Below are 25,165 nucleotides of genomic sequence, written 5' to 3' on the forward strand. Positions count from 1 at the left end.
TAGGGACACTCTTTCTAGTCAAGGCAGTTATTATCTATGATATTATGTTAACTGTCCGCACATAAGGTATAAATCCTAGCTTTCTGTTTTAGTAATTCTATATTGTACGATGACCTTAACACGTCTCTTCAGATGCGCTATCTTCATTGTACATTATGTACAGCTTTTCTCCCTTTGATCTGCCAATAAAAATGATCTTGTTAATGTTCTGCTGTGACTCTATGCATCTCCAGACAGCCTGCCCTTTATCTAGCCAGACAATTCATACTTAGTCAGCTGAATTTTTCTGTTTACCACTCACATGACTGATTGTGTTAGCTTCAGGGTCAGATCCAGGCACCCGGCAGCACAGCAATCTTCCGAAACTGGAAACAGTTTACTGATGGAACAAGGTCAAAACCAGAAGAAAACATGATTTCCCCCCTCCGATTTTATGGAAATAGTCATCCACATATCTTGTTGCTCTAAGTTAAGGGACTGTCCTAATGAGCTAAGCAGCACATGTAACTCATGACTGCTGTAGGATACTTTATGCAACACTTTGCTTTGCTTAATGCACGCATAATACATGATGTAATGGAATCTCTCTCTACAGGCTATGAGCAAGTTTATATGTTAGTGACTGTCTGCTCTTTTGTTACTTGCTGACCTATTGTTGTCCCTTTCTCCTGGTTACATTCCCTGCTTTTCTCCTGGGTACAATGATCCTCTGTTATGCCTCCTTAAGGTGGGTACACATTAGATGACCTGCAAACAATATGATGTCCTCAGCGATTTAACGTGAACTCCCTGGATCTCTGTACAAACAATATACTGTGCGAACACACAGTGCAATCTAGTAGTAGTAGTAGTACGTTTATTTATAAGGCGCCGCAAAGTGTCCGCAGCGCCGTACATAGCAAACAAAAAACAAATGACAAGGTAACGTACAGGGTGTGTTGAAAAATACAGTATAAATAGGGGTATAGCTGGTAGAACTAAATCTAGCAACGTTATTGTCCGTAGCCACATTCAGGAGTTTGCTGTCGTTAATGAGATTTACAAATCTTCCTGCATGTTGAAAAGATCAGAAGAAGCAACCAACGACCAGCAGGAAAACGCATCGTTCAAATTTTTTTTTAAATGTTGTCTAATGTGTACCCAGCTTTAGCTTATGTACTGTTAGAGGAGATAAGTATAATTATAGGAGAGACAATTAAATGTTCTACACATGCAGAGCTAGGCTTTCCTCTTTTAGATACATATATGCTCTTCTGTGCATGGTGGGAGTTGTATCATTGCTCTCCACTTTGCTATACAGGAAGTGTTTGTTATACAGGAGTTCATTCTGCAGTTATTATTCAAATTAAAGACACAATTATGCAGCTCTCCAGTCCTGTGGTGATTTGCAAACAAGCCACTTTACACCTGGACTTTGTAAAACATCATGTACTAGTAGCGAACAAGTAGTCTAACAAAAAAAAAAGTTTTCCATTCATCTATTAATATACCTCTGGGGGAGTGACCAGCACTCCAGGAGATGTTGTGCTGCCCCACATCCACCTTACATTGTGAACAGATACTGTGCATCCATACACCCACTGCTCTGCATAGCAAAGTAGTAGTGTCCTGCGGGTGGAATGGTGAGACAGTTCCCGAAATTGTAGGGGGGCAGGGCCATCTCCGGGAGGGTAAAGGGCGGCTCGGGGGCGGAGCCACGGATGGCCTGCTCTAATGGGGGCGTGGCTATATCAAACATGTCATTTTAGCCCCACCCCCTGCAGGGCAATGCTGGTATTTCAGGCATTGCACTGCTCGGGGCGGGGCTAAAATAACACAGTCATTTGACCCGCGGGACCCCCCCCCCCCCCGCCGGGTGGGGGGGTGATGTATGGAAATTGCGGGAGGGTTTCCCCTCTTTCCGGGGGGCCGGGAGGGGGACCCGATTTCCGGAACCCTCCTGGCCATTCCGGGAGGGTTGGCAACCCTGCCCTATGTTAACACCACATATGGATTTAAAGGGTTTGGTGTACTAATCGGACAATCCTTATACTGCAGTCAATGGTATAAAGTATCACAAGACACTCTCATGTCTAATAGATTTATATATAGATAATTGTATTTCCATGGGCTAGCAGGAAAGTGATTGATGTTAAAGCACTGAGTGGAATCCTTTGTTTGCTTTGAGACACAGATTTTTCCTGGGGAAATTGTACCTGCTTCTAGACCCACCAATACATGTAATTGGAAACACTATTATTTTGCAGTGGCATGGCATAACTATGGAGGGACCTGGAGATGCAACTGATGTGCCCTCCCCCCTCAACTCCTCTACTTCCCCCACTGGTCCTCTATTACACCTCTCATCTTCTACCCCCCGGTTTTCTACCACCGCAACTCCCTTTGGTCCCATGCTTCCCCCCTCCCTCTTTCCTCCCTCTCCCTCACTCACTCTATCTCTCTGACTGTCTCTAACAGGTGCTGTCTCTCTCTTCCTGACACCCCCTCTCCCACTGTCTCTACCCCTTTCTCTTGCGGGCACCCTCTAACTCCCCGTCTCTCCCTGGCACTCTGTCTTCTTCCCTGCTTTCTTTCTTCTTTCCGCAAGACATTGTCTCTCTCACTCCTCCCTCTCTTGCTCCTCCCCCTTTCCTTCTCCAACACATGCTTTCTCTCATTCCCTCTTTTTCCATGAATCCCCCTCTCTTTCCCTTTACCGTCCCTCTCTCCCTTTTTCTCGCTTATTTCCTTCTCTCACTTTCTCCAACACCCTCTTTGGAGTGTGACTAATGAATTACTGCTCGTACCACAGGAGAGGTGCAAGACGAAATCCAAGTACAGTACTTACGAAAAAATACCCACAACTACCGCCATTCTCCAACATAACCTCGCCCTGACAACCCCGGGAGATCCTTTCCATCACTATTCACAGTGCGCTGAATTAAATTGACCCCTCGGTCTCTCAAAAAAAAACCTAAAGGGAGGGGGGGGGGGGGGTGTTTCAAGATTAAAAAAATAGAATTGCAGTTTTTTTACTGGTTTACCCTGTGGCATTATCTTTTTTGTTTTTCTTCCCTTGATAAAAAATTCTCCCTTTAGATCCTTTGCTTTGTCACGACTGGGGAATGGTGGACCCAGGAGTGACCTTGGTGGCTAGCTTACTACCAATGGGACCAGATCTCAAGGGGTGTAAACACTGAGCGATCCTTCTAAGTGATTTTGACTACATAGTCAAAATTACTTACAAGGTTTGTAAAGATTGTTGTTAAGGTTAGATAAATCGCTCTAAAATATCACCTAGTAAATAAGGCAAAAATATTTTGACTAGATCGCTGGCTGTCTAGTCAAAATCGCTGGTATTCACTGCTGAGGGAGATATCTCACTAAGCGATCTGCAATGAATACCAACCAAGTATGTTAATTCTAGTATAGTCAAAATCACCTATAGACAAAATCGCTTAGTTAAAATCGCTGGTGCATTTAGTCAAATTGCTTAGTCAAAATCGCTCCCAGTGTACACCCCTTCAGAGGCACGCAGATATGATGAAGAAAGTTTATTGCACAATGGAAATATGGTACAGGTGATTACTTTGAGGAAAGATGAGTATCAGAGTCTGTAATAGTCTTTGGGGAAGCTAGTGAGGATGACTGGAGCTGGGAGAAGTTACCAGTGGAATTGGACCGGACACTTGGAAGTTGTAGCTGGAGGTGTAGCAGTACTGGGGTCCGGAGGTACACAGGTGCTGGCAACTGGAACTGATGCAGGTGACGCACTAAGCAGATGCAGGTGAAGCACAGGTGCTGGAAGCACGGAGCTGATGCAGGTGAAGCACAGGTGCCGGAAGCAGGGAGCTGATGCAGGTGAAGCACAGGTGCAGGTAACCGGTAGACACAGGCGCAGGTAACCGGTAGGGTTTGCACCAAGGCTGAAGGTGCACAGGAGCTTGCAGCAGGGTTTGCAAAAAGGCCAGAGGCTGAAGGTGCACAGGAGCTTGCAGCAGAGTTTGCACCAAGGCAGGTGGCTGAAGGTGCACAGGAGCTTGCAGCAGGGTTTGCACCAAGGCAGGTGGCTGAAGGTGCACAGGAGCTTTCAGCAGGATTTGCACCAAGGCAGGAAGCTGAAGGTGCACAGGAGCTTGCAGCAGGATTTGCACCAAGGCAGGAAGCTGAAGGTGCACAGGAGCTTGCAGCAGGGTTTGCACCAAGGCAGGAAGCTAAAGGTGCACAGGAGTTTGCAGCAGGGGTTGCACCAAGGCAGGTGGCGGAAGGTGCAGAAGAGCTTGCAGCAGGGCTTTCACCACGGCAGGAGGCTGAAGGTGCACAGGAGCTTGTAGCAGGGGTTGCACCAAGGCATGAAGCTGAAGGTGCACAGGAGCTTGCAGCCAGAGTGGATCAGGACTTGGGAGCCTGTTCAGAGAGAGCTCCTACAGCATGGAGCTTAGAAGCAACAATGCACAAGCAAGGTGTGCCTCCAGTCTCTGAATGAGGCCAACAGGGTAAAACGGGAACTTGCATGATTCCATAACTATGGAGTTAATGGCTGAATTAGCACTCCCCCAGGTCCTCATTACTAGCACAGGCTCAGGACACAATAGTCTAGCTGCAGCAGGCTGGGATACACAGGACTGAACAGCAGATATACCAGACCAAATACACAGACAACAGGCAGGATTGTGACTTGCTTCATCTTATAAATGAACAGAAGCACGTTACATTTTGTGTATTATATCTTTAATATACACTCTTGACCATTTTTTAGTTCATATTTTTAGGAGAATATACCATGGAGTATTTGGTAATTTTTCAAAAGTTGCCACTTCTGTGTGTTCATGCAGGAAATTTAAAGTTGCAATACTATTAATTTCAATAATTGGCTTGTATTGTTTAGAATTGTATTGCTTTGTTAAATTTCCTATTTAAATATGCATTGAGGTTGCACTTCTTGTAAGCTGCCGCCTATTAAATGTATTGCCAGGAGTCTGTATATGAAGGCTGACAATTAAGTTTTTGCACATTGCAGGAAAATCGCTACATTCCTCATTGCTGGATATTACTGTGGTTGCCTTCAATGATGGCAGTGCCTTTCAAAACAATTTCGGAATGTTTTTGTGGAATGGCCTTTAGAATTGCCATCGTATTACTCTGGCATCAATGTCCTCAAAATGCCTTCCTTTAAATTTTTCCTTCTTCACAACCAGAAAAAAGTAATTGGGGGCTAGATCTGGTGAATATGGAGGTTGTCCCAACACATTTATTGGTACTTGTTTCCTAGCACGGCGCCCAGGTTGTACGGCACTGTAGTGAAATCGCATTGCATGGGCCATTATGGCGGCACGCGATGCGACTTTTTTAATGTAATTTTTTCTATGCTCATTGTACCCCACTATATCGCATCTCATGTCCCGCAAGATCGCATGCGATCACATGCGATTTAATAGGATGTGCGATGCCATGAAATTAGCTATACAATAATATGATTGTATGTCCCAAAAATAGGTTTAACGCACCCCCCCACTATCCACGCCACTAATGTCATGGCATCGCACACCCTATAAAATTGCATGCAATCACATGCGATTTTGCGGCAGATGCGATGCGATGGCCCGGGGCTGAGAGAGCAGTGAATAAATTACATAGGAAAATCTATGGCCCATGCAATGTGATGTGATTTCCCTACGCAGAATAGCCCACAAAGCAAATTGCTTAGTGGGCGCCGTTCTAAGAAACAAGTACTCATTTATTTGTTTACCAGCTAAAAACTCCTTTGCAGACAGTGCCGTGTTGTAAGCAAATACATTGTTATGATACAAGATCCATGAGTTGTTGGCAAAAAGTTCAGATCTGTTATACTTCTTACAGTCAGCTAATGAATTTCATGCGCAATTTGACAAATGCTTTGAATGTTTTCTTCAGTTCTACTCTTCGTTGGCCATCTTGCTCTTCATCGTTATTGACACTTTCTCTTCTCTCAGAAAAACTTTTACCCACTTGGAAACTGCTGGTTTCTTTTCATAGCATTGTCCCCAAAAACTTGTACTAACAGATCTTTGATTTCACTTATACTGTTGCCAAGTTTAACAAGAAATTGAATGTTACTACTTTGCTCTAATTCAAGCTCTGACATTCTTGTGACAGAACACCAAAACACACACAGACAATACTGGTGTATGCCACTGCATCGAAGAGGCAGAGGCAGTAAAATGCCATGGGCATTTGGGCGTCTCAGTTATATTTCAGGTAGACCATTGTTGAACGATTTTAATTATTTGCAATGTTTCTCTATCACATAAAGCTGAAATCAGTATGTTATGTAAAAATGTTTTCTTTATTTAGTTTTCACCAACTTCCAGACAAAACCATTGTAGTACACCAAAACGATAGAGGATTTATTGCAAAACCTTAATACACGAGTTACTAATTATGAATAATTCCTTTGTCAACCAGAGTTGCAGGCTCTTGCAGAAACACCTGCCTGAGGCTATAACTGACGCCTGTGATTATCTGCAGGTGTGCCTAGCATACACGCCATCCAGATCACCATAGGCTAATTTAAGTGTGGCTTTTATGTTTTTGTTTTCATGATCTCTTTGCCTTTAAGAAATAAAAGAATTTTCGCAATAACAGAGCTGCAGTTTTGGTCCTTTCACCATTCACGATAATAATTCTTATTGCTATGCTATATAATGATTATTATGTTAGTGCTTATGGATAATAGGGGCTTTTTCAAAAAGCCCTGCAGATCTCTGATAATCGCTAGTAGATGATTTCTGGAGATCTGCGATTGCTGCGACCGCATCAATGGCACAATGTGGCAGCAATGATGGCAAGGGGTGGCAGTGGGGCTGCGATGGAGTGTTTGCGAGGCCGGACTTGGTGTTTTCTCGTGACACATTGTACTTCAAGTTAGTGGTAAATTTGGGTCGATACAGTCTGTGTTTTTTTGTGAAAAATACCAAAATGTCGTAAAAAAATGGAAAATTTAGCAATTTTCAAAATGTTCAATTTTCTGCTTGTGAGACAAATAATCATACCACTCAAAATAGTTAATAACTAACATAGACCATATGTCTACTTTATGTTTCCATCATTATTTCAACATCCTTTTAATTTTTTTGGACACTAGGAGGCTTAAAATATGAATAGCAAATTCTCAAATTTTCAAGAAAATTTCAAACACTGATTTTTTTAGGGACCAGTTCAGTTCTGATGTGACTTTGAGGGACTTGTATGTGAGACACCCCCATAAATGATGCCATTTCAAAAACTGCACCCCTCACAGTATTCAAAACAGCATTTTGGAAGTTTGTTAACCCTTTAGGTGTTTCACAGGAATTAAAACAAAGTGTAGGTGAAATTTCAAAATTTCATTTTTTTTGCAGATTTGCAATATTAATACATTTTTCTAAGGAACACAGTAGATTTTACTAGAGAAATGTGACTAAAAATTGATTCCACCAATTCTTTTGTTTTCATAAATATCCTATATGTGGCCCTAGTGTGCACGTTGACCAAAACACAGGCTTCATAATAGAAGGAGCACCTACTTGATTTTGGAGCCTCCTTTTTATGAGATTATTTTTTAGGCACCATGTAGGTTTCTAGGCACCATAAGATGCTAAAAGTTAGGAACCCCCCACAAGTGACCCCATTTTGCAAACTACACCCCTCAGGGAATTCATCTAGGGGTATAGTGTACATTTGAAACCCCCAGGGGTTTCACCAATTTTGATACAACTGGGCTGTGCAAATGAAAAATTAAATTTTTTACACAAAAATGCAGTTCTGGCTCAAAATTTGTCATTTTCACAAGGAATGAAGGAGACAAAGCACCCCAAAATCTGTGCCCCAATTTCTCCCGAGTATGGCAATGCCTCATATGTGACCAAAAAATACCATTTGGGTGCATGGCAGGACTCAGAAGGGAAGGAGTGATTTTTGGATTTTGCAGCTCAGATTCTGGTGGAATGTTGGTGGGTGCTATGTCGCATTAGCAAGACCCCCGAAGCACCAATACAGTGGAACCCCCCCACAAGTGACCCCATTTTGCAAACTACACCCCTCAGGGAATTCATCTAGGGGTATAGTGTACATTTCAAACCCCCAGGGGTTTCACCAATTTTGATACAACTGGGCTGTGCAAATGAAAAATTAAATTTTTTACACAAAAATGCAGTTCTGGCTCAAAATTTTTCATTTTCACAAGGAATGAAGGAGACAAAGCACCCCAAAATCTGTGCCCCAATTTCTCCCGAGTATGGCAATGCCTCATATGTGACCAAAAAATACCAGTTGGGTGCATGGCAGGACTCAGAAGGGAAGGAGTGATTTTTGGATTTTGCAGCTCAGATTCTGGTGGAATGAATGGTGGGTGCTATGTGGCATTAGCAAGACCCCCGAAGCACGGTGAAATGATGAACCTAATAATCCATAGATGTGTGGTATATTTTAAGACACTCCTTTATACATAGGCCGGGTTTGTCGGGGCAAGTTTCACAGTGGAAAATAGTATCCTTTCTTATTCCCTTTTTATAGCAAACTTTGCACCTTTTTTGTGTCCTGCCCTTTCTTGCAGTGGAGGGGATTTCGTTAGGAAAATGCTGCCCTGGTACAATACGGAGGCCAGTACTAGAAGTACTGGGGCCCTCTGCCTGCTGGTTCCCAAATATTAGGCCCTTTATGACTTCCTCTTGAAAGTGCATAAATGTCCCCCTCTGGCTGGTAGAACGGAATAGCACGTAAGCGTTATACAGTGCCATCTGGATGATATACACGGCCAGCTTCTTGTACCAGATTTTTGTTTTCCGCAGGGGACTGTACGGCTTCAGTACCTGATCTGAAAGATCCACTCCGCCCATGTACTTATTGTAATCTAGGATACAATTAGGTTTTGAGGTGTGGGTACTGGTACCTCGTACAGGGATGGAGGTGGTACTGTCTCCATGAATTGTTGTCAGTATAAGGACATCCCTCTTGTCCTTATATTTGACCAACAACATATTTTCGGTGCATATTCCCCTGCTTTCACCCCTTCTCAGTAATTGGGCAACGTGCGTTTTTGGGAGGCCTCTTTGGTTCTTGCGCACAGTACCGCAAGCTGCTGTACCTCTTGAACCAAGGGCCTTAAACAGGGGGATGCTAGTGTAAAAGTTATCCACATAGAGGTGATAACCTTTATCCAGGAAGGGGTGCACTAAATCCCAGACAATTTTTCCACTAACACCTACGAGGGAGGGGGGGCATTCTGGCGGTTCAATTCTTGAATCCTTCCCTTCATATACCCTAAACCTGTGGGTGTACCCTGAGGTGCTTTCACACAGTTTATACATTTTTATGCCATACCTTGCCCTCTTACTGGGAAGGTACTGGCGGAATTTAACCCTTCCTTTAAAATGTATAAGGGACTCGTCGATACAAATAAATTTTTCAGGGATGTACATCTCTGCAAATTTGGCACTGAAATGATCAATGACCGGCCTGACTTTGAATAGCCGGTCAAAGGTGGGATCATCTCTGGGTGGGCACTGTGCATTATCGGTGTAATGTAAAAATTTAAGGATTGTCTCAAAACGAGTCCGAGTCATGGCCATACGGTAAAATAGGGTGCTGTACAGAACATCTGTACTCCAATATTGCCTAATTTCTGGCTTTTTTACTATGCCCATATGTAACACCAGACCCCAAAACGTCATCATCTCTACTGCATCTACAGGGGTCCACCTAGCAAATGATGACGTGGGGTTTTGAGCAATAAACTGCTGGGCATATAAATTACTTTGGTCCACCATTAAATTTATAAAATCATCAGAGAAAAATAATTTGAAAAAGTCAATTTCTCTGAGACCTGTTGAATCAAATTGGATTCCTGGGATGGCCAAAAACTCAGGAACCTGGGGCTCAAAATTGTCTGGTGGTGGGGTCCATACGGGATCAATCATTTGGGGGGGGGTCTCAGCTGCTCTACGGGGGCGTCTTTGAGGGGGTCCCTCATCACTAGAGGAGGAAGAGGAGCTTAAGACGAATCCTTCAAATTCCCCGCTTGCATCACTGGCTGTGTCAGAGTCAGAGGCAAGCATGGCATATGCCTCCTCCGCTGAATACATTCTTCTGGATGACATTTGGGATGACATTTGGGATGCCATTTTTATTTTTGTGTTTCTGTAAGTGTAATGTTTCAACACGTGTATAGTGTAGGGGGGGTACAAACTTTATTTCAACACGGGGGGTATGTAGTGTGTAGTGTGTATGTAGTGCAGAAAAAAAAATACTTTATACAGGAATTTGATCCCAATAAAAAAAAAAAAATGAAGGGGTTAAAAAAAAAAAAAAAAGGTCCTGCGCCAAAAATTGAGCACAGATGTTGGTCAGTAACGTCCGTCACTGAACAGCGTTCAAAGGCAACAGGACACGCACAAAAGCAACGTGGGTGTAAAAACAATTTAAAAAAAAAAAATACCACTGCACTCTCCAAAAAAAAAACTATTTAAAAAAACTGCAGAAAAAAAATTATATCAACCCTGTGCCAAAAATGCTGTTCAGTGATGTACGTCACTGATCAGCGGCCACAGGACACCCACAAAAGCAACGTGGGTGTAATAAACCACAGCACTCTCCAAAAAAAAAAACAATTTAAAAAAACTGCAGAAAAAAAATTATATCAACCCTGTGCCAAAAATGCTGTTCAGTGATGTACGTCACTGATCAGCGGCCACAGGACACCCACAAAAGCAACGTGGGTGTAATAAACCACAGCACTCTCCAAAAAAAAAAAAACAATTTAAAGAAAATGCAGAAAAAAAATGATATCAACCCTGTGCCAAAAATGCTGTTCAGTGATGTACGTCACTGATCAGCGGCCACAGGACACCCACAAAAGCACCCACAAAAGCAACGTGGGTGTAAAAACAAAACCCTACTGCAATCCCCAAAAAAAACAAAAAACTGCAGATCAGTGATGCAGTGATGCGACACTGATTAGCAGTGAGGGGCAGCAGGCAGACAACTGTGGGTGCAACCTGACAGGGTATATATAAAAAAAAAACCTGGACCCCCAAAAAGTTGCTGATCAGTTAATTAATTTAAACTGATCAGCACAAAAGGGGGGGGGCAGCAGTCAGTTGCACAGGCAGCACAACCTTTGGTGCAACTGACAGGATATAAAAAAAAAAAAAAAAAAAAAAGTTGCTGATCAGCACAGATATACTGATCAGCACAAAAGGGATGCAGCAGACACAAAATATAGCACTCTCTATCACTCTCTGTCACTCTCTGTCACTATCTGTCACTATCTCTCACGATCTGTGACTCTATGACACTGCAGCAGCAGGACACAGGAAGTCACAAGATCCAGGAAGCATCCAGCTGCTGGCAGCACGCTACCAGCGGTGATCAGCGGTGATCAGCTAAGTATCAGGCAAGGTTCAGGTATGTATAGCACGACAGAGTGGCCGGTGACCGCTCTGCACGCAATTCCAGACCGGAATGGCGCCTGCAGCGCAGTCACCGTTAGTTTAAATGACGCGCCTTGGCTGTGATTGGTCCGTCGGTCCGACGGACCAATCACAGCCTTGGGGGCAGGTGAGGTGGGGTGAGGTGTGGTCATCACCGGTGACCCCCTCATGCCCCCTCACACCCGGCGGTGATTGACACCTGTGTTACCGAGCGTCTGATTCGCCGGTAACACAGGAAAACGCTGCGACTGGCTGTTCACATTGAACAGCCAATCACAGCGATCGCCGACGGGGGGAGGCATCGCCACCCCCCCTGGGCATGCAGGGACATGTCTGCTGTCAGGGACAGCAGACATGTTTAAACTGTCACCGCGTCTATAGACGCGGGGACAGTTTAAAGTCATGACGTATATATACGTCATGTGTCGGGAAGTACATCCCGGCCATGACGTATATATACGTCAAATGTCGGGAAGGGGTTAAAATGAAAAGTGATAGTGAATCTACCCCTAGATGTGATGCTGTGTGTTAATAAAGTATCCGTTTTAAATAACTAGAAATGTGACTTAATATATATATAGAATGTCTCTTGGTGTGCCAGGTCCTGTGAGGCTTTGCTAGCGTTGGGGGTCTTTTTTTATTTTTAAGTAGATATACAAGTGTTGTGACTAAAAAGCCTCTGTGTGTGACCGAACATTTTTTCAACCCCAGGTATACAAGTACATACCTCCCAACATGACCCTTTCCAGGAGGGACAGAATGGTCTATTCCTGGACTTTCCGCTTTATTTGTGATTGCCAGCACCTGTGGTGAACCACCTTTCTTATCAATTAACCTGTTATAAACAGGTGATGCCAATAATAAATAAAGAGAGAAGTCCAGAAACAGAGCATTGTGTCCCTCCTGGAGAGGGTCATGTTGGGAGATATGCAAGTATTGTATATCAAATTATTCCGCACAATATTATGGTGCATCCTAGTTGCATCATATTGACAACTAATAAGCATTTTTTTCAAATAGATGCCTTTATATTAGTAGATTTGCATAAAATTTGGAGTCCACTCGTGCCAGGCATCTCGCACTGCATGGTATATATTCAATTGTTGCCGTATATTTTGTGCCAGGTGAAAAATCATCATTTTTGGCTGTTTTTTTTTTAAGGTGAATTGGATTCACCCTATTCAGCCCCCGTGATGACTTTCCTACTGGTCAAAATATCCAGCATGGGCAAAAACAGCAGGTTTACCGTCAATCATCGTGTTTTCAACCGCTTTTCGTCTAATTTGTATGAAAACTACCACAATTGAATACTATGAGCATGAATTTGTGCTTTTTTTTCAGCTAGCCCCAAAAAGTAGCACTTAATTGAATACCCCACTAAATGTAGTATATTTTATTTTGTTTCAAATATTGGCAAGACATTCAACATTCCCCTGTGCAAAAAAATTATCCGATCAGCTGTTATTTTTACTTAATATGACTTCTACTTTTAAATATATTGTATCCCTCTGGGTGGGGCAGTGCAAAATCCAGGCTTGCTTTCTCTTAGGTAACAGCTTCCTGTTCAGGGTGGCAGATCCATCAATTGAGAAAAAGCTGGTGTTACATCAAGCAGAATTGGCTTCTGTAGATTTTTGCCATACTTACTTTTTTATTTCACTGGAATTTTTCTTCTTCTTCTTTTTCTTTTGGTGACACGTAAATTTGTTATATAATTGTGGAGAAAAATATAGCAAAGAATGGTGTACATAAACTGTTTATAAAATGATAATTTTTTAGCTTAGGTCTTCTTTGAGAAAGTAAGATTTTTAATGTAACATATTGATAATAGAACTTAATGTGCTTTCTGTCTAGATCTCCTAGAAAAGTCCAGGGTTGTCAAACAGCCAAGAGGTGAACGAAATTTTCATATATTTTATCAGATGTTGTCTGGAGCCTCTGAGGACCTGTTAAGTAAGTATTGAAGGGGATCAAGATAACAACTCTAATATAGATAAAATAGAATATTCTCCCAACCCATTTTACAAATGTGCATTGCCTTGTATACTGTATATGATCTGACTTTTTGATGCTATAATAATAACTTCCATAATACGACCTAAGATTCACTATAGTCATTCATTCTAAACTTGCTTTCACTTGCTCGGTTTTTAATTTTTTGCAAACAATTTACTGTAAATTAGCTGATGTCCAGATTGCAATCAAAGATGTCATGGTCAGTAACTGGTTCATTGAGAAGCTGGGGCCTATAATATGCATCATGACTTATTTCCAGGCCTGCTTTTGTTTATCTATGTGGCATAGAGGAAGCCAGTCCAGGAGAATGGTTCTAATTCAGACATTGGTTTATTTTGTAATAAAAACGGCTGCGGATGTGATAATCCATTGACTGTTTTCGACAGTGCAGGTTCAACTTTTTAAAAAGTCGAACCTGCACAGGCTTCAATGAAACGGATTTATTGAGTAGATGTGTGCCAATATTTCTGACTATCGAAAATTATTGGCACACATTGAATACCCCCCAATATAGCAAAGCACATTTTTTTTCAAATGGACATAACCATGCTGCACTGCAGGTGCAGAGAGAGAGTTTAATTTGGATGAGGTGTATTCAAACTGAAATCTAAATTGCAGTGTAAAAATAAAGCAGCCAGTATTTACCCTGCACAGAAACAAAATAACTCTCCCCAAATCTTACTCTCTCTCTCTCTCTATCTCTCTCTCTGTACGTGTTACATTTGTCCTACTGGCAGTGCACATGGTGTTATCCATTTTAGAAATTCTGAATTAGGCCTTATGTGTAGAACAAAAGAGCCTAGCACAAGTTGAACTTGCTCTTTACCAGGGGAGACTGTAGGTATCCAATGGAAGTAATTCTTTGTGAATTATAATAATAAACTTTATAATAAAAATGAATCCAGATAACCATATGTAATTTTTCCAGGTAAACTGAAACTGGAGCGAGATTTCAGCAAATATAACTATCTAAGCTTGGATTCTGCCAAAGTGAATGGCATAGACGATGCAGCCAACTTCAGAACTGTCAGGGTATGAGAAGGAATCTTCCATTTCATAATGTTTCAGGTTGTGATTGTGGTATATGCAGTGGGTATGACCCCACCAAAGCTTAACATTTTCACATTAGATGTTGTCTACAAAGCTGTAAAATGAACAGTTAATTGCTGAGCTCCATATCAAGATTTGGCATGAGCCCTGCAATAATGCCCCAACATCCCATCTAACGCCCATAACTTATTTAAACCCTAATAGAATCAGTTCTTAATGAGGTTATTGATTTTATTCTGTTTTATTAATGCTAGAAACTATTATACTGGAGAGGTGAGATGGTGGTGGTATGTTACAGTACTGTAATTGAACGGTGGAATTTATCTGCTGTAGAAAATATGGAATGTTATACAATCAGTGGTGGTAATGTTGCAGCCTTAGGAACTTGGCTGGTGTGTTTTTTTTATATAATAGTTACGAGCAGTGCTTTTTTCTGGTGGTGCTCAATGGTAACTCAGTACTGGAGACCGTTTTTAATTATAGAAGTAGAAATAAGCAGATGCCTTTTAAAAATGATGAAAATCTGCACACTTTTCCAGAGTATGTAAGTAATTCTAGACCTTGTATCATCTTGTAATTCTAGCATTGTAGCATTATTGTGTTGTATGTATGTATGTATGTATGTATGTATGTATGTATGTATTTATTTGTCTATGCTCATTTTAGTTGTTATATGACCCTGCATATAATTGAATATTCCTTTTCCCAGAATGCTATGCAGATTGTAGGTTTTATGGAGCATGAAACACAGTCCGTCTTGGAGGTTGTAGCTGCAGTGTTAAAATTGGGAAACATTGAGTTCAAGCCAGAATCCCGTGTCAATGGCCTAGATGAAAGTAAAATTAAGGATAAAAATGGTAAGGTCTATGTTATTCAACACTTAAACCATTTACTAATTTAAACCAAGAAAATCTCATCTTTTAAACAAGCAGACGTTGTTTTTATTAAGTGACCCAGTAAATTAAAATGATTGCTTAAAGGCTGAACTTCCTGGCGAACAAATTATAGACTTAAAAGAGGCGTAGTTATAGATCTTTTAAAACAAGCTCCTCACTTGTTTTCTGAAAAGTTAATTGGGTGTAGTCCTCGGCTATTAATTTCCAAAGCGGCAAAATCATGACCACAGACAGTAGAATAGCCAGAGGACAGATTGTTTTGTAAAACTTCAACTTTTGAAACCTTTTAGTCAGATTTTGATTAAGAAATGGAGAAAGAAAGTGCATGCTGTTTCTTGCAGAGCACTTCCTTTGTCATGCTGTGTCATGGGACATTGACGGCAGAGCTACACTGGTGACTTTCTATCCTTACTAGACACTCCCATTGATTGCAGTTGCTGAGTATAGCACTGGCACTGGCAGGTCTGGGAATTGAGTCTGTATAAATTGTCTTACAGGAGATTAAGCGCACAGATGCTTTCCAACATAGTTGCCTACCCTCCTGCCTTCTGAAGGAGACTCCCTGAAATTGCAGCAACCTCCCTCTCTACCTGAAGGCTCTAGAAATCTCCCTGATTTCACTAAACCCACATTACACAGCGGTTACATTTTTGGGGAGAGACCATAAATAAATATGAGGAATATACATTCAAATACCATTTCCCTGCATTGGTTATTATAAGGCACAATAATCCCTATGGTTACATTCATATTAAATAAGGTTTCTTATGGCCACTTATATGGAACCACGTGTAAGACGCAATACATGAAAAAGTACTGACAAGTATCAGTGTCTTTTCTTCAACTAGTACAGTAGATCTTACTAACTGCTTTGGGGCTCATCTACATTTGGATGTAAGTAATTTTATGACATGCCTCTCACATGTAGTAGTGCACATCCGCACTTCTAGGTGCCACCTTCTAGGGCCTGCCCATCGGTCCCCCAATTCTGGTGCCTTGCTTACAATGTCCCTGAAAATCTTTCTCAAAACTAGGTAAGTGTTTAATCCACTGATCTTTCACAATAGTTAATAGCATTAATTAGATTATATTATGTGGGTATTTCAGTACTTCAGTTTTCACTCATTTTCATGTACAGTCCATTCAAGAATAAAATGTATCTAGGAAACAAAAATTTCCCGTTTATATATTAGCCATCCATCTTACCCAAATGTGTCATTGTCACTGGATGCGGCTTGATACCTACTGTACCTACCTACCTCAGAAAAAACACAAGGTCTACAGAAATGGCGCTAGAACAGATACATGTATCTACCTACATATACACTTTGAAAACTCTTAGCGTGCCAGGATCCGTTGCGTAGCACAATAACGCTAGTATGCCACAGGAGGCTGCAATAAATAATTTGATATGTGATGCTTTTTATTCTATACAAAATTCTGTTCTTCATATACAGGCTCAGTTGCACTCAGATAGACAGTGCCGTATCGCAAATTAACTAGTGAAATCCCCTGGTGCGTCCAAGCCACATTGCGCCTCAACTAAGATGCATTTCATAATCCATTGTAAAGAGCAACGGAATCTGCTGCACTATTTAAGAAACTATAAATAAATAAATAATCCTGTCATTTTGGGATTAGTCTGGTTAGAGAACACGGGGTGAAGTCCAGATTTATACTGCATGCAGAATAAATCTAGCCCGGTGATGGCGATGCTCCTGCAGGTCATTTGCCAGGATATGCCATTGGGCGTTATGCATGTTGGACAGAATAACTAAGCAAGTGACAGCAAGATTGTGGATATCAATTATATATATTTCCATGTGTTTGGGATGGTCGATGTATAGTTGCATCATTAAGCTTTAGAATGTTAGCACTTTATTTAGTTTTTATATATTTATATATCGACAGTGTATACAGACAGACAAAGAGGTCTGCTTGCAAGCCTTCAATCTTCCAAATAACTAGCATTTATGGTGCTCAATCACTCTGTGCAGACACATTGACACAAGATTATGAAACACCTTCCCCATCAAACCCCTTGATTAAATAAATATCGGAGCTCCAGCACTCCAGTGCAACACAGGAGAAGTTGTGGATTCCTAGTTGACAAAAGCATGACTGTACAAAGCATCTGTCATTCGCAACTGTTCATGATCCAGACTGGGTTTTTTTTACTTTTTTTTGTCATCAATAGGGAAAAAAACATATGAAAAACTAACTGTAATTTTGTTTGAATGACAGAAGCTGATTGGGTGGAGCACAATTTAACACTCGTTATGTGTAACATTTGTAATGTGTGATAACACATACAGTACAACAAGGGATAAACTACTTTAAACATAGGTTGAACTAGATGGACGCAAGTCTTTATTCAGCCTCACTATGTAATATCATTCTTAAAAAAATATATATATATATATATATATATATATATATATATATATACACACACAAATGAATGAATGAATATAGAACATTCCTGGCTACATAACGTGTGTATTTACGCATTGCAACATGGTTATCTAAGTGTATCGAGTACTGAAAATAAATGTGTAAAAACGTCAGTGCATCAAACCGTTTCATATGAATTATGTGCAATGTTATTCATTTATAGTATTCACTTCATTTTGACATGCTCTAACCAGCTCACTTCATTATTTTCTTGCATTTATTTTTCATACTGTGCATGTACATTATGGACTAATTTTTAGTTTCAGTTTGCATGAAATAATACTAGCTGTTTAGGAATTTTCGGTACTTGTGTATTATCTGGGCGCCCGATATATCGCATCGCATGCCACTAGTTAAGGCATGTGATGCGATTGGACCCGATTTTGAGCCTTTCCTGGGCGGAGTGTACAATTTAAATATCGCGTCGCATGCCTTAACTAGTGGCATGCGATGCGATTATACCCGATATTACATTGTACAGGCACCCCGATTACAATGTTAAATGCACCCCCAGACACGATATTTAATCAGGCACCCCAGTATCAACGCCAACCCGAAGCGTGGCGAGCTCTCGAGGGGCGGCGGTACGCGTCCTCCGACCTTTTCATACCCTCACTATCCACGTCAGCGTGGAGTTGAATTTATATAGTGTGGCGAGCGCAGCGAGCGACCGCGCCTGAAACCCCGCGAGGGGATGCATATTACTTCACATGTATTCCGCGTCCCCTCGCGGGTCTTGCTGCGCTCGCCACCCTTCGGCTCGGTGGCTTGCTGCGCTCGCCACACTATATAAAATCAACTCCGCGCCGATGTGGATAGTGGGGGTTTGAAAAGGTCGGAGGATGCGTACCGCCACTCCTCGCGGGCTCGCTGCGCTCGCCACGCTTCGGGTTGGCGTTGATAGTGGAGTGCCGTTAACAATGGGGGGCCATTTAACATAGTAATCACCCATCAGGGTGGGTGTACAATCAAAAATCGGGTCTGGGGGGGCATTTAACATAGGAATCAGGCATCTGGGTGCTTGTACGATTAAAAATCGGGTCCAATCACATCGCATGCGATATGATTGTATGCTATGCGATGCGATTTTTTAACGTGCAATGAAACCTCGGGTGCCCAGATAATACACAAGTACCGAATTTTCTTGTACCCATTGTACAATTTTATGTGCTAAAGTATATTATGTAAAATATAAGGGACAAAATGGAGTAATCTTGTTATATGCAGTAAACACATCTAAAGCTTATGCTGTAATCTTTCAAATTGAAAGATTTTGGAACAAGTGATAAACAACCAGCTGCTACCTGTAATTCTTCAAACCCAGCCTGTAACTTGGTAGTTAGGAACTAATTGGCTGGCTAATTTTCACTCTCCATTTTATCACTTTTTTTGAAGCTTGATATATCTGTCCCGCAGTGATTTGTAATTTATTTATTTATAAACCTAATGACTTACAGAGCTGAAGGAAATCTGTGAGCTCACAGGCATTGATCAAGGTGTGCTAGAACGGGCATTCAGTTTCCGGACGGTGGAAGCCAAACAAGAAAAAGTCTCCACAACGCTCAACGTTGCTCAGGTCAGTTATTACCCAGTGAAATTGTTTTATTTCATTATGTTTGTGTTTTCATGTCCAATTGTAATAAATCTATGAGAGATGATGCAGGAGCACACGCATCAGCGCTCACTCATTGCTGTCCTGTACTCACTGGAGTGGCTTTCCAGCTGAAAGCCGCTCAGATGAGTAAAGTGAGCATCTTTCAGCTGATAATCACCCAGTGTGTATGGGGCTTAAAACATATATATATAGCTATGTCCGGTACTTATGTAGTATCTGGGCTGCCGATTTTTTGATTGTATGCCTTAAGTTAAGGCATACAATCAGATGCGATGCGATGCGATATCGCATCGCATCGCATCGCATCGCATGCGACCATCGGATGCGATGACCCGATTTTTCCATAGGAATCAATGTTAAAATGGACTGAGTCCATTTTAACATGGAATTCAATGGGAAAAAGGGTTCCTTTTCATACCCCTACTATCCAAGTGGGCATGGAGTTGGATATAAACCTGTGGCGAGCGTAGCGAGCCACCGAGCCCGAAGCGTGGCGAGCGAAGCGAGCCCCGCGAGGGGCCGGTATTCTGTGTCCCCTCGCGGGGCTCGCTACGCTCGCCACGCTTCGGGCTCGGTGGCTCGCTACGCTCGCCACAGGTTTATATCCAACTCCATGCCCACTTGGATAGTAGGGGTATGAAAAGGACCCCTTTTTCCCATTGAATTCCATGTTAAAATGGACTCAGTCCATTTTAACATTGATTCCTATGGAAAAATCGGGTCATCGCATCGCATCGCATCGCATCGATGGTCGCATGCGATGCGATGCGATGTGCCCGATTCGACCCGATTTAGAAATCGGCAGCCCAGATACTACATAAGTACCCTATGTCCATAGATAAAAATGCAGGCTACACACTAATCATAATTTAAACTTTTGTGGTCCTCAATTCCCAGCATTTGGCCAGTTTTATCACAGTGCAACTGAAAGCCCAGGCTGCCTTCACTGTTGTACCGTTGCCACGCACATGCTCAGGACCAGGGGTGTAACTAGAACTTTGTGGGCCCCATAGCAAAATCTTTAAAGGGCCCACCATAACCTTACCGTTGTCACTACAATGCTCGTTAGGGGCAGAAGAAAGTGAAGGGAGTGAGAGACAAGGTACTTGTGTAATATCATGGTGCCCACAATTTCCATCGTATGGGCTCCTAGAAATCTCATCGCATCCCACTGGAATATTGTGGCATGCGATGCGATGAATGCGATGCGATTTTTAATTGTACAAGCACCCATACAATGAGATGTGATGAGTGCTTACAATGAGATGTAAAGCCCAGTATCCACGCCATCCCGAAGCGTGGCGAGCGGCGGCGGTACACGTCCTACGACCTTTTCATACCCCCACTATCCACGTCGGTGCAGAGCTGTGCTCGCCACGCTTCGGGATGACGTGGATACCTGTGGTTACATCTCATTGTAAGCACCGATCACATCTCATGGCATGGGTGCTTGTACAATTAAAAATCGCATAATTGTACAAGCATCGCATCTCATAGCACACCACTAAATCAGGTACACAATGCCATGCGATGGGAGAGGGGTTGTCAGGAAGAGAGAGAGGGCTTCATGGAATAGGTGAGAGAGGTGGTTTCACTAGGAGGGGTGGAGCAAGAGAGAGTGAGGGTGTCAGGGAAAGTGACAGCACCAGGTAGAGAGAGGGGGGAAAGAGAGACAGTGTCATGGGGAGGGATGCAGAGAGTCAGTGAGAGAGAGAGACCATGTCCAGTCGGGGGGGGGGGGGGGGCTGCGGCAGCAGGTCCACCTTCAACATCCCCGCTGGCCAAGAAGAGAGTCAAGCTCCTCCTCCCAGCCGATGAGCACCAGCAGCTCAGAAGAGCTTTCCTCTCCCTCTACCTCCCTGGTAGTAATTACCCTAGCCCCACACCCGCCCAGCACTTTTTAAAATATAATGAAAATAAATAAAAACGGTACAGGGGATAGCTTTAGGGTCCCCCCAATCCTACAGGCCCCATAGCAGTTGCACGCGCTGCACCCTCTATAGTTACACCACTGCTGAGGACAGCAGAGCAGGGGAGCAGCAGAGCAGATGATCTGGCATTCTCCTCACAGGAGTGGTCGGGTTGCTGTCCAGATAAATGAACAGTGCTATACAGACAGATAAGTCATGTTGTATTAATTATTGGTAAACTTTATATATGAGACAGTATAGATATTTAAAATGTCAATAATATTATGTACTTCATTTTACCCCAATGTATGGTGCTGTTGAACCCTCGTGGCACCATAAATAATAGATAATACAATACTGCAGGCATGTAACTAGAGACGTGTAGTCACAAGCTTTCGTTGTGCAAAAAAACAGATTCCATATATCCACGGCATGGAATTATCCAATCTATTTTTTTGTAGATTGTATCGGGGTATACCCTCAGGATTTATTCCAGCAGCGAAAAAACTGTGTTGAGTGGGGAGGCAGAGGTTTATATTTCTCACTACAGTACATAGCTTTCTTTACTCGATTATGAAGTTACTTCTTCTATATATTTCATCTAGGCATACTATGCACGAGATGCACTGGCTAAGAACATGTACAGCAGACTGTTTTCCTGGCTTGTCAACCGAATAAATGAGAGCATAAAGGTACTGCATACAACTCGTGCTTTCTTTGCTTTTTTTCATAAAGAATTTTTTTTTTCTAATTTAGAAGTAGGATTGTTACAAACAACATGTTTGCGTCATAGCACAATAATCCTGCCACATCCTTTTTTTAATACCTTATAATGCAAACACTTGACCTTATTTACTAAATGTTTTAAAACTATTTACAAAGCCCCATGGCCTGTGTTGGCAATCGCTGAAGATGGCTTTTGCCAGAGTTCACTTCTGTAGCCTTTCTTGTAAGGCAGTCACTTCAAAGATGGCGGTGAGGCCTGGCAAAGTGGTGAGACTCAACTTACTACTGTGACCAAGTAGGGGTAAATAGGTTTTCTACTACGGTTATAAGAAATTCTGGTATTTGCAATATACTGTAGTCATTATTAGCATTATTAGCATTTTGTGAAATGTCCTGCCTACAGTAAATGTGTTAACATCAGTACTCACAGTATTTACAGTACTGTATATCCAGGGATTGCTGACAATTTAAAAAACATGTGTTGGGTAAAATCACAGTTCTACTAAGATCACTTATTTCAGATGTTAAATTTGTTCTACAGATGAATATCTATTTTAAACTCCACTGTGGACTTACATGTATACGAATGTTCTATTTGTACTTAAATTTTCTTGAGAAAATAATAAAAAAAATCTTCAAATCAAAAAAAAAAACTCCACTGTGGACAAATAGGTGAATCAGCAGCTTTTATCCATAGCGTCCTCCCCTTCTGCATTCTACAAGAGACTCCCTGAAATAGCAGCAATCTCCCTCTCTCCATCATTAGTGTAGCAATCTCCCTCATTTCACCTAGCCCACATTATGTAGCTGTTAGGTAGCAGGAAAGTGATGCTCCGGACCCAGGGTGCCTATCCGCCGAAATTTACCAGCGCTAAACTCCGCATCATCCCGCCCGTCACCTCCACTGCCTAGGGGAGCGCCAGGGGCCCCAAGATGGAGCTGGATGCTTCATACCGCCGGGCAGCTCCATCTTCACCGCAAGCAGGCACCCGGACCACCACTCTGCACAAGGTGTTACACCCCCCCCCCCCCCCCCCCCAGGTGAGCGCTACATCATCCTCCCTGCATGAAGAGCTCCCGGCACCAGAAATCCCCCTGCCAGACATGTCCTCCCCAGTCACATATGGGGACATGGTGTCTGCCGTCGGTCCACTGCTCAAGTAACAGACCGCAGATATCAACAAGCAGATAGATTTTATAAGATTGACTCTCCCGGAAATGCAAGCAGTTTCCCTCCTCCCATTACCACCCCCCATCCCTAAAGCAGCAGTACCCTCATCTACTGAATATTGTACAATGGCATTTTTTCTGTTAATATATTTGTGGCATTTTGTTCCGCCCCCCCCCCTCCCCCCCCCTCCACTTCGCTATGTCAACTTTGACAATCGGTAGTTGCAACGTGGGTGGAATAAATTCCCCCCAAAAAAGAAAACATATTGCTATACCTTAACAAACTTCATTTGGATGTTTTATGCCTGCAGGAAACCCATCTTACCCAAGCTGAAACCACCAAACTACAAATGCTCCAATGGCTACCATTAAAGTTGTTCCCAAGCCAGGCCGTGACCTCTCAGATCTGGGATCTTATCGCCTAATATCACTCTTAAACATTGACTATAAGATACTCACCAAAATTTTAGCCCAAAGATTAAAAACACTCCTCCCCTCTCTGATACACCCTGATCAGACAGGTTTTGCCGTAGGTAGGAACCCTGTTTCTAATATTCGCAAAGTTCTAGCAGCCCTTCACTATTCCCAGGGGTCCGTGTCGAGCGTTCCGCTCGTGATTTTATACTGGGAACACCTACTTCTCAGTTCATAAATTTATTGTGGTCACTTTATTCAGACTCTGCTTCTAGGATTATGTGTAACGGAACCCTCTCCGATCCCTTCCCTATACTATGTGGTACCCGACAAGGATGCCCCTTTTCTCCCCTTCTCTTCGCCCTAGCCTTAGAACCCCTAGCACTTGCCCTCCGTCAATCTCCCACCTTTCAGGGTATTCAACTAGGACCTATTGATCTTTGTCTTTCCTTATTCGCAGACGACATGCTGCTTTTCCTAACAGCTCCCAAACATTCATTACCTATAGCCTTGTCACTCATTCATCAATGTATCCCATTCTCCGGTTATAAGATAAATGTAAATAAATCAGAGCTTATGATGCTTCGGGGATCGCCCTTGCTCCTCCCAGAGAGGGAGGACCTTCGCTCCATTAAGATACAGCACTCCCAGATTAAATACCTGGGCATCCAAATCCCCTCAAATATAGACAAACTATATGGTGTTAACTTTGATGCCCTCATAAGGTCATTATCTAAATTGATGGACACATGGATGGACTTACTTTTGTCCCTTTTTGGAAGAGTGGAGGTGATTAAATCAATAGTTCTCCATAGACTCTTTATTGTTCGGATCCAGGGAGTTACTCACCCACTGAATATCGCCAAGACTGGACGGTGCAGGGGAGTTAGGCTGCTCCTGTAGCCGCTGCGTTCGAAGGAGCGAGTTAAGCCCACTCCGACCCCGATGCAGCCAAGTTTTAAGGATGTTACAAGCCTACAACAACCGCCGGAGATGGGACCAAGAGGAGAATCTAAGTAAACTAAGGAATACCCCAACCTGACAAGGACCAAACTAAAGTTAAGGTCCCTAAATTGTATGAGATAAGGGATTTTAGCAAATAAGAAACATAAATACAGTGACCTCGTCGCAACCGCAAACCAGCAACCCTGTTGCAACCAAAACCAAGTGACTCCGTCACAGCAAAAACTAAGTGAGGAATAATGCCCATTCTCCATTAGGGCACCAACATGCCAATAAAGCAGCCTGCACTTCCAGCCCATACACTCACGACACCTAGATGGAACAGGAGAGGCGGTCGTCCTGGGAATGTCTGGATCAGGCAGTCTCACGGTTAAAGCAGCTGGCAAGTTCACTGCAGCAACCCTGCAGCACGGAACAGAAGGATTATCACCTGCGTTTTGGAGAAAGCCCAGCGCCCTTAAATGAGAATCCCCAACCAATGAGAAAGGGCGCATTTATCTCTTGTACATCTGCCCCATTATATGT

The 25,165-nt window shown here is 42.5% G+C and overlaps 1 protein-coding gene across 5 annotated transcripts in view; it reads left to right on the forward strand.

Annotated features, from left to right (window-relative positions):
• The window catches only part of MYO1B (myosin IB), a 299,289-nt gene that overhangs the window by 158,388 nt on the left and 115,736 nt on the right, over positions 1 to 25,165 (forward strand). For all 5 annotated transcript variants that reach the window (XM_083153484.1, XM_083153488.1, XM_083153487.1 and 2 more), the window contains exons 8-12: positions 13,281 to 13,379; positions 14,371 to 14,474; positions 15,202 to 15,349; positions 19,300 to 19,418; positions 21,973 to 22,059. In XM_083153484.1, coding sequence (XP_083009610.1) covers positions 13,281 to 13,379; positions 14,371 to 14,474; positions 15,202 to 15,349; positions 19,300 to 19,418; positions 21,973 to 22,059 — 557 coding nt within the window. The remainder of the gene's footprint in view (positions 1 to 13,280; positions 13,380 to 14,370; positions 14,475 to 15,201; positions 15,350 to 19,299; positions 19,419 to 21,972; positions 22,060 to 25,165) is intronic.

This window comes from Crinia signifera, chromosome 7 (assembly GCF_055691185.1).
Source record: "Crinia signifera chromosome 7, ASM5569118v1, whole genome shotgun sequence".
Taxonomy (NCBI): Eukaryota; Metazoa; Chordata; class Amphibia; order Anura; family Myobatrachidae; genus Crinia; species Crinia signifera.